This window comes from Agrilus planipennis, unplaced genomic scaffold, assembly GCF_000699045.2.
Source record: "Agrilus planipennis isolate EAB-ADULT unplaced genomic scaffold, Apla_2.0 scaffold104, whole genome shotgun sequence".
Classification (NCBI taxonomy): Eukaryota; Metazoa; Arthropoda; class Insecta; order Coleoptera; family Buprestidae; genus Agrilus; species Agrilus planipennis.
The window spans coordinates 1,018,547-1,029,430 of record NW_020438892.1 but is presented as its reverse complement, the minus strand read 5'-3'; the positions used below and the strand labels follow the sequence as shown (position 1 = coordinate 1,029,430).

Below are 10,884 nucleotides of genomic sequence, written 5' to 3'. Positions count from 1 at the left end.
GAGAAAGGATAGTACTGTACCTACTCAGTACTAAAATTTAAAATTTTTTCATCTAAAGTTAGAAGAAATGAAAGATGAGTTTTAAATTGAAAAATCTAAGGGTTTTGAAGCCCTGGATTAATGATTCCGCAGAGAGCACTAATATTGTAACTAATATATTTGTTTTAATTACAAATAATTTGTTCATGAAATATTGGAACCTGATACAATTTCGTATTAAATTTCGCTCCATAGGTATACTGTTATTTAGGCCGCTCGCACACTCGACCCCACTTGTTACTAGAAATCTGGCTCATACCGACCACTAGCTGTCGCCACGTATAGTCCCCACTGGACGCTATTGGGTAATTTTAACTTTTAATCAGGTCCGGTCTCCAGTAACTTTGTTATAAATTTCGACATGAAGGCATTCTTATGCTGCTAGCAATAAGAAGACGCGCAAGCGACGCGAATTATATGTACATGTTACTGGAAATACTCACATATCCTAGGAAATATATAAAACTAATGCTTTCTGTGAATAAAATGAATAAAACACGTTAGTAAACTGAGAATCAGAGTTATCTGTGAATACAATAAATCGCCTAATCGAATGACACAATACCCTCCCCTTGCTCCGCTAACCCCGCGTACTCAATAACATCTTGAATATAATAAATTTCCGATTGCTATTTAGGAAATGTATAGATTTCCTAGGAAATATGTCTAATTATAATAATTTATTTCACACATTTCCGGGCGACTTTAGAAATTATAGATATTTCCTAGGAATTGTATAAAATAATTAACGATTTACAATCGTTTATCGTAAATTATTTTGACCAACGAACCTTGTATATTAGTTAACTGTGGAATAAAATTCTTCAACGGGAATCCCCTCTCTTCTTCGCCAGCCAGATCAAAACCAATCACAAAATCAGGGTAGCGTTTCTTCAACGCTTTCAACGTTTCGACATATTTCCATGCAGTGACGTTGTCCGCACTCCTCAACGGGGTGTAAATGAACTTGGCACCAACAAAATCTGGATAATCCTGTTTGAATTTTTTCAACACATTTACGTACAATCCTGCCACATCGACTCCATCATACACGGTGCCATTCAACTCGTACACCTGTGGCAGCAGACCTCTGAGTTCCATGTATATCACATTGTCTTCATACAATTCCTCGAGAGCCCTGTAGAAATAATCTTCAAACACCGGTCTGTAGGTGATCACAGGAGTTACAAGGTCTAAAACGTTCAGAAAGGCTGCCCATATCTCTCGCTCAGTCCTGTATCTGGTTTCTGGATTGTCCACGACTAAAGTAATTCTGGAACGTATCAAATCGTTAATGGAAGGATCTGCCTGTCTCAACGTTGCCAAGAGAGTCCAGTTGCAAGAGAGATTAGGCGTACTGAAGAACCTCAATCGCAAACTTCCGTTTTGAAAACAGGCGTACAGATTGCTCCTGTAAGTTAAATTGAAAAGGAATTGATCCGAAACAATGGCACTATCATGGGCATGAAGGTCAGCTCCCTTGGGCACCTTTTGAATGAACTTGAACACTTCGGAGCTTTCTACTTGTGCTTTCGTTTTGAAGAAATGTTGAGAAGGTAAAAAGTTTAGAACGTTGTTAAATCCCTTGTCGTACTCATCTGATTTAATCTTGATGAGTTTTTTATTAACGACTTCTTCTTTCGGGGTAAGTGTGATGGAAGATCCAAGTATTTGGGAGTGTTCGTCTTCTATCAGTTTTGCTCTGTCTGCCCAGTAGTCACATAAACAAACACTACATTCGAATGCCAACAACACTAAAAGTATCGTCAAGTTCATTTCGACCAAATCTTTGTAACGAGAACGAACAGTGACAACAAATTGGTCTAGTACTTTTAATGTGGTGCGTGAGGCTGTAGTTGTCAATTTATATGTATTTCGATCGATAAAAAAATCTATAAAAAATAATCGAAATCAACAGACTGGCGCACTTGAATACAGTTTCATGGAATTTTTTTTCTCATATTACAAAATGACGGAAAAGAATATTTATTTGATAGGTGCAATGTTATCTCAAATTCAGCATCACGATTTTGAAAAGCGAGCGATGCTGTGAAAATACATCCATCTTCTTTTGTTTTTCCATTTTGGCATACCCTCCTCTTTGATATATTCGGTGTACCAATTAAGACACTCAAATTTTCGGTACGTATTGAACAGCCTGAAATTGTTGTGTGTGCTTTAAGTATCAGGGATTTTTTTTAAACTAAATGATGTAATCAAAATACACGAGGAGGTGACATTCAGATTAATACACATTTTTTATATGACTGTGGTAATTGTTAATTAAACACAGGGGCATTTTAGTTATACTGTTAAAACAGTACATCGATTGCAATTATCATCATCATCATAAAGTCATCAGTCCTAAGACACAGTTGGACACGTAATTCCACTCTTTCCTATCCTGAGCTAAACTTCGCATTCCCCTAAAACTAGAACAACCCACATCCTTAACTATATGCGAACAGTAACCTAATCTAGGTCTACCTCTACCCCTCCTAACTCCTGTTTCTGCCTAGACCTTCATGCCTGAAAAGGTGTCCTACCAACCTATCTCTCCTATTTCTTATTGACTTCCATAGAGTCCTCTATTCTCCTATTCTTCCTAAAACCTCTTCATTTCTAACCTTCTCTATCCACGGCACTCTCATCATTCGCCTGTAACATCACATTTCAAACGCTTCTAGCCTTTTGTTTTCCGCCGCGCCCACTGTCCATGTTTCGCACCCGTACAACGCCGTGCTCCAAACGTACACCTTTAACATTTCTTTTCGAATTTCTAAATTGCTGAAATATTTAATATTTTAGGTCATAATTATTTTTTGTTACACAATTCCATTAATTAACATTGTAAAGGGACATAACTTGACAGTAAATAAATATCGGACTCGATTTGAGTGACACCGGCGTTATTATTGGTAAAGTATATGAAACTTGAAAAAGTCCTTGTGAAATTGTTCAAAGATAGAACATATTTAGTAAGCATTTAGAAGTGATAATTATGTAAAAAAAAAGTATAAAGAATTTTATGGTGCAAACGGTTTTTTGAGTGCGATGTCAAATAGATAGTTCGCGTCCTTATCTTTACTAAAATATGTAAAATAATTCAAATATAAAACGGCGCTCGTAAAATTTAAGTTAAGATAAGTGATAACTGTGAAAAAATATTCGCAGAATTTCAGGGTGCCAACGGTTTTCAAGTGCGGTGAAAAGTAGGACATTTCGGGGCTATCTTTGCTAAAATATATCAAATAATTTAAACTTGAAAAAAAAAACGTTCGTGAAATTGTTGAGAGATAGAAGATATTTAGTAAGCTTTGAGAAATGATAATTATGTAAAAAAAACTACGTAGAATCTTATGGTACAAACGATTTTCCAGTGAGATGTCAATTAAGAACTTTCACATTATTATTGCTGAATTGTTTAAGTAATTTAAACATGAAAAAGCGATAGTGGAATTTTTGGTAAATAAAAAGTATTGATTACGTTTTGAAAAGTGATAATTATTAAGAAAAAGGTACGTAGAATTTCATGACAACAACGGTTTTTGGGTGCGGTATTAAACACGTACTTGTCAGCATTGTTTGTCCAAAAATATTTATCATTAAACATAAAAAATCTCGGAAATTATTTAGCGACCTCTTGATGAAATTATGTATGCACAGCTACAATATCTTTTTAATTAATTTTAAATTTTTCTCTTTTCTCAAAAACACACTCACTGCATCCCCTTATCAGTTGAAATTTTAAAGATTTAGTTGTGTATATTTAAGGTAGTCATCGACGAATGAACAAATATGAGATCATCCCTTATCATCCTCATTCAATTTACAATAACAACTGTTAATTTAAAACTTTTATCTGCACAAATGAAATCTAAAACGACTGCTTATACGCAAAATGACAATTTCTTTTCTATATCTTAGCAATCATCTTTAAAAAGTGACAATTTTTGAAATATGAAGTCTCACGCTATACATGTAGAAATGTACAACAAAAATTAAATTTCTAACACCTCAACAAATAGAAACAGATTGAGAAATTAAAAGTAGTATTAAATGTACATTTTAAAGCTATACAATAAGTCAATAGGTACAAATGAACATTTCTAATATATCCTAAAAACATTTGCTTCAATATCATAAAAACTAAATTCATAACAGGTCAAGCAAGGATAACAAAAACCAAGACGGTGTAGGATCATCATCATCCAGGATCATGAGAAAGGATATTAAATTTACTTTTATAAGAACAACATTAATATTTTCATCATCCTGACTTCCTAATTCTGTAGGAAGTCCGTGATAAACGTTTCCCATTGCTTTTCGAACAAGGAAAACGCAAAAGTTCTTTCATCATTAGAGAATACGCTGTATTTTAAAGAGTTGATAGCAAGTTGTTTCAAAAATCTCAAATCAGTATGATTACTGGATAATCCCATAAACGCCATATACCAGTCGTAACTAAGTCCCCTAGTTCCCAAAACGCCAGGATCATCGTTGCATATGACAACAGGGTAATTCTGACTGATATACGAAACTGCCGGATGATTTCTTAGATCTTTTACCAACATTGCTACCTGGTTTGATATAGGATTGATCTCTATGGCAATGTCTTTCTCTTTTACCATCTGTAAAAGTTTGGGATGTTTTAACAGGGCGAAACCGTGTCCTATTCTTGTGGTATTCAGGAGAATTGCATCCACCAAATTCTCGTCTACACTTGTCCCATACCAATCCGTTTCACCGGCGTGGAAAAAGAATTTTACAGTTCCTGAAAGTTATATTCAATTGTGAAATTATTGTTTCGTTACATCCCTCCAATGGGTGCCATGGAAAACCTCCTCGACGCCTATGGGAAAGGAAGCCGAAGGCCGCTGGAAAAAAAAACAAATTTTATTGTTACTAAGAAAACATACAAATTTTTAAAATTCATTTCAACCATCGAAAGATTAATTTTTGGGAAAAATAAAATCGTTTCAAATAATAAAAATGAAAGACACTTAGAAAAAGGAGGAGCGTGTCAGAAAATATGTATGAGAGGGTGGAAGGAAGAACAAAGGGTTTAAATCAAAGAGTTAGAGCAAGTATGAGAGGGTACAGACATGAATAAGTAGTGTTTGATTGTGTAACATGCTTGAGAAGGATGAAGGAGTGTAAAAACTAGAAAATATGTATGAGAGGGTGTAAGGAAGAATGAAGGGTTAAAATCAGAAAGTTAGAGCAAGTATGAAAGAGTGGAGGTATGAATGAGTGGTGTATGATTGTGTAGCATGCATGAGAAGGATGAAGGAGTGTAAAAACTAGAAAATATGTATGAGAGGGTGTAAGGAAGAATGAAGGGTTAAAATCAGAAAGTTAGAGCAAGTATGAAAGAGTGGAGGTATGAATGAGTGGTGTATGATTGTGTAGCATGCATGAGAAGGATGAAGGAGTGTAAAAACTAGAAAATATGTATGAGAGGGTGTAAGGAAGAATGAAGGGTTAAAATCAGAAAGTTAGAGCAAGTATGAAAGAGTGGAGGTATGAATGAGTGGTGTATGATTGTGTAGCATGCATGAGAAGGATGAAGGAGTGTAAAAACTAGAAAATATGTATGAGAGGGTGTAAGGAAGAATGAAGGGTTAAAATCAGAAAGTTAGAGCAAGTATGAAAGAGTGGAGGTATGAATGAGTGGTGTATGATTGTGTAGCATGCATGAGAAGGATGAAGGAGTGTAAAAACTAGAAAATATGTATGAGAGGGTGTAAGGAAGAATGAAGGGTTAAAATCAGAAAGTTAGAGCAAGTATGAAAGAGTGGAGGTATGAATGAGTGGTGTATGATTGTGTAGCATGCATGAGAAGGATGAAGGAGTGTAAAAACTAGAAAATATGTATGAGAGGGTGTAAGGAAGAATGAAGGGTTAAAATCAGAAAGTTAGAGCAAGTATGAAAGAGTGGAGGTATGAATGAGTGGTGTATGATTGTGTAGCATGCATGAGAAGGATGAAGGAGTGTAAAAACTAGAAAATATGTATGAGAGGGTGTAAGGAAGAATGAAGGGTTAAAATCAGAAAGTTAGAGCAAGTATGAAAGAGTGGAGGTATGAATGAGTGGTGTATGATTGTGTAGCATGCATGAGAAGGATGAAGGAGTGTNAATTTTATAAAGTTTGTTAAATATGCCACTTCGATTAGAAGTTTTGATTTCGTTTGAATTTTGCTTTTCTTAGAAATATATTCATAATACTTAAAGGGATGAATTTTGTAATCCTTTTGACGGGGAACTGGCTTTGGCTGGTGGCGACCCGGCCGCGGCGAAACGTCTCATAAAGCCTGTCTAACAGTCAATCCTGAATCCTAAGCTAATCTTTGCATTTCCCTAAAACTAGAACATCCCACATCCTTAACTGTTCGTGAACAATAATCTAAATTACCCCTTCTAACTCCTGTTTCTGCCTCTAATATGTCTCTGACTATACCTTCATGCCTGAGAAGGTGTCCTACCAACCTATCTCGCCTATTTATTATTGACTTCCATAGAGTCCTCTGTTCTCCTACTCATTCTAATACATCCTCATTTCTAACTTTCTCTATCTACGTTATCCATGGATCCGTGATCCAGACATGCACCTTTAACAATCTTTTTCGAAATACTAAAGCAACCGTTCAAGAAAATCGACATCTTCCTCTAAATTTTCGTCTGCTATCTTTACATTTATAAACGTGTATTGTAAATTATTTTGAGTAGCGAACCTTCTAAACTATTTATCTCTTCGATAAAATCCTTTAACGGATATCCCATCTCCTCTTCCCCAGTCAGATCAAAACCAAGCATAAAATCAGGATAGCGTTTCTTCACCGCTTTCACCGTCTCGACATATCTCCATGCAGTGGCGTTGTCCACAAGTCTCACAGGACCATAAATGAACTTGGCTCCAACAAAATCAGGATGGTCTTCTTTAAATTTCTCCAACACGTTAATATACATTCCCGCCACTTCAATTTCATCGTAGACGGTGCCGTTTAATTCGTACACACTCGGTAATGCACCCCGGAACTCCAAGTACATCACATTGTCTTCATACAATTCCTCGAGAGCCCTGTAGAAATAGTCTTCAAACACCGGTCTGTAGGTGATCAGCGAAGTTACAATGTCTAAGATGTCTAGAAAGGCTGCCCATACCTCACGTTCAGTCCTATATCTGGTTTCTGGATTATCCACCACCAAAGTAAGTTTGGAACGTATAAAATCGTCAAGGGAAGCATCTTCCTGTCTCAATTTTGCCAAGAGAGTCCAGTTGCAAGAGAGATCAGGCTCACTAAAGAACCTCAATTGAAAACTTCCGTTTTGAAAACAGGCGTACAGATTGCTCCTGTAAGTTAAATTGAAATCGTGTTTCGCTTTGGATTTCACTATATATTTCGCTGTTCGAACCACCAAAATTACGATTTTCCGAAAACGATTTCACAGAAACACATTAATGGCCGAATATTGTTAACAACTGCGGAATTTTCCAGCTTGTTACGTATGTGAAAACACGGTCAGCAGAGGCAGAACTGCAAGACTGGTGGCGCAATCGACAACCGTACTACGAAGAGCTTTTGAACTAACACCAACAATTACCAACAATTTTAAAATATTAATAATAAATTTATCGCATAATACGAACAAGCTATAAAGCATTAAATTGCATCAAAAATAGGGCATGGTGCATAAGAAGAGATTACCTTGTATAAAATTATAATTCCTTTTTAATTTAACTTCTACGGCGTAGCAAGAACAAACTTTAAACTGCAAAATGCATACCTCTAATTTAGAATATATAATCTAAAAAAATCAGGAAATTTTGTGAGGGCAGTCATCCCTTTTACAAATTGAAAACATTGTGATTTAATAAAACGTGAAATTATTCACGGTTCCAGCAGCTTTTCACCCCTAGCTTCATTACCTAAGGAGCTTTCACCAAACAGATTGCACCATCAGATTCCGCAGCATCTTCTACCCCTAATTAATGTTACAGGGGGCGTCAAAAAAATTGTTAGGGTATCATAAACTTGGATGCGCTTTTTAAAATGCGAAATTATTGACAGTTTTAAAAGTTTTTCACCCCTAGCTTCATTATCTGAGAAGCTTTCACCAAACAGATTACACCATCAGATTTCGCAGCATCTTCCACCTCTAATTAATGTGACAGAGGGCGTCAAATAATTTGTTTTGAAATCGGAAACTGAGATGCGCTTTTTTAGAACACGAAATTATTAACGGTTTTTATAGTTTTTCACCCCTAGTTTCTTTTTTTAAGGAGCAATAATCAAACAGATTGCACCATCAGATTCCGCAGCATCTTCTACCCCTTTTCAGTGTTACAGAGGGCATCAAAAACTTTGTTAGGGTATCAGAAACTTGGATGCGCTTTTTTAAAATGCGAAATTATTGACAGTTTTAAAAGTTTTTCACCCCTAGTTTCATTATCTGAGGAGCTTTCACCAAACAGGTTACACCATGAGATTCTGCAGCATTTTCTACTTCTAACAAATGTCATAGAGGGTGTCAAATAATTTGCATTAACTTCGAAAACTTAGATGCGCTATTATAAAATGCAAAACTTTTCACATTTGTAACGGTTTTCCACCCCGACCTTCTTTATCTCAAAAACTATCGTCAAACGAATTGCACCATCAGATTCTGCAGCGTTTTCTACTCCTAATCAATGTTACAAAGGGTGTCAAATAATTTTTTGGATATTAGAAACTTAGATGCGCTTTTTTAAAATGCGAAATTATTGACAGTTTTAACAGCTTTTCACCCCTAGCTTCATTATCTGAGGATCTTTCACCAAACAGATTACATCATGAGATTATGCAGCATTTTTTACCTCTAACAAATATCACAGAAAGTGTCAAATAATTTGTTTTAAATTTCGAAAACTTAGATGCGCTTTTGTGAAACGCGAAACTTTTCACATTTCTAACGGTTTTTCACCCCTAGCTTCATTATCTGAGGATTTCTCGTCAAACGGATTGCACCGTCAGATTCTCTAGCAACTTCCACCCCTAATCAATGTTACGGAGGGCGTCAAATAGTTATTTGTTTTGAAATCGGAAAAATTAAGTGCGCTTTTGTAAAACGCGAAACGTAGACATGAAAATGAATCATTTAATATCATTAATTAGAAAAATTAGTTGTAAGCCATAATTTTCGTACAAATAATTTAGTTCAGTTCCCATATGACCTCGATTAAGTCTTATATGTTGGTCATAATTACTTTATAGCACACTAGGAGGCACAACAATGGGCAAAGAAATTTACAGTAAGGTGTAAATAAAAATGTTTCATTTTTAAATGTAATTTTAAAATCAATTATAAACGTTATACAAAAATAATGTTGACATTTTTCATGTTGTTGGCCTTCCTGATTTTATTGTAAGTCCGTGATAAATTTATCCCATTTCTTCTGGAACACGGAAAGAGCAGAACTTTTTTCAGAAGTAGAAAGTATGCTGTATTTAATTGAGTTAAGAGCCAGCTGTTTCAAGAACCTCAGATCAGTATATTTACTGGATAATCCCATAAATGCCATGTACCAGTCGTAGCTAAGTCCCTTGGTTCCCCACGCACCAGGGTCGTCGTTGCATATTACAACAGGATAATTTTGATTAATATAAAAAACTGCTGGATGACTCCTTAGATCTCTTATGTTTGTTGACAACTGGTTTGATATAGGATTGATCTCTATGGCAATGTCTTTCTCTTTTACCATCTGTAAAAGTTTGGGATGTTTTAATAGGGCGAAACCGTGCCCTATTCTTGTTGTATTTAGGAGAATTGCATCCACCAAATTTTCGTCTACACTTGTCCCATACCATGCCGTTTCACCGGCGTGGAAAAAGAATTTTACAGTTCCTGAAAGTTATATTCAATTGTGAAATTATTGTTGAAGTAAGACATCCCTGCGGGTGGATACTAACGTAAATTTTTTTGTTTTTTCATCCTGTCAATCTTTGCATTTCTCTAAAACTACAACAAATCTAACCTAAATCTACTATTACTCCTTTTGACTCCGATTTCTGCTTCTAACTAACTAGCCCTTCAATTCTGAGAAGGTGTCCTACCAACCTATCTCGTCTACCTCTTTATTTCTAACCTTCTCTATCGCTCCCTCCACGTTTCGCACCTGTACGGCGCTGTGCTCCAGGTATCCACATTCAACAGTCTTTTTAGAATTTCTAAATTAACAATTCGCTAGCACACAAATGACTTCTTTTCGTTAGAAGCGACTCGATCTTGCATTATCCTTCGTTTGATATCTCTACTGCTCTATCCACCCTGAATAATCTGACATCCTAGATACAGAAAATCGTCTCTTATCGTTATATGTATTCGCTGTTGGCTGTTACTAATCTTTTGCCCCTGTATACCTATCCCTAAAGTTGTCCTCTTTATAGCGTTTTCGAGACTAGAAAGACTAAAACGTGACAGTCTGACGACTCTGTTCCTAATCTCTATCTACTTATCTACATTGTTGGTTAAGTTCTATAACTGCAACCATTTATACAAACTATGTGATCTAATCTATACATTTTTAATTATCTGTATGATATCTAGGAATTGTATACTATTTAGAAAATCCATAAAATATTGTTTCAAAGATTTTTTAATACACACATATCCTAGAAAATGTATACATTTCCTAGGAAATTTATAAAACTAATGCTTTCTGTGAATAAAATGAATAAAAAACGTTAGCGAACTGAGAATCAGAGTTATCTGTGAATACAATAAATCGCTTGTTTGGATGACGCAATACCCTCCCCTTGCTCCGCTATCCATGCGTACCCATTGACATTTTGAATGTAATACAT

At 35.6% G+C, this 10,884-nt stretch overlaps 2 protein-coding genes across 2 annotated transcripts; both read right to left on the bottom strand.

Moving 5' to 3' along the window:
- Window positions 1–777: 777 nt before the first annotated feature.
- LOC108743498 (adenosine deaminase 2-A-like) lies at window positions 778–1,889 on the bottom strand. The gene has a single exon (XM_018479071.1). The coding sequence runs from the start codon at window positions 1,813–1,815 to the stop codon at window positions 793–795; it is 1,023 nt and encodes a 340-aa protein (XP_018334573.1). The 5' UTR covers window positions 1,816–1,889; the 3' UTR covers window positions 778–792.
- Window positions 1,890–3,881: 1,992 nt separating this feature from the next.
- On the bottom strand, window positions 3,882–10,884 carry LOC108743497 (adenosine deaminase 2-like). Its single transcript, XM_025973046.1, has 3 exons — window positions 10,830–10,884; window positions 6,775–7,446; window positions 3,882–4,813 (listed from the first exon to the last, which is right to left on the bottom strand). Exons 1-3 carry the CDS (start codon window positions 10,882–10,884, stop codon window positions 4,323–4,325), a joined length of 1,218 nt encoding a protein of 405 aa, XP_025828831.1. The 3' UTR covers window positions 3,882–4,322.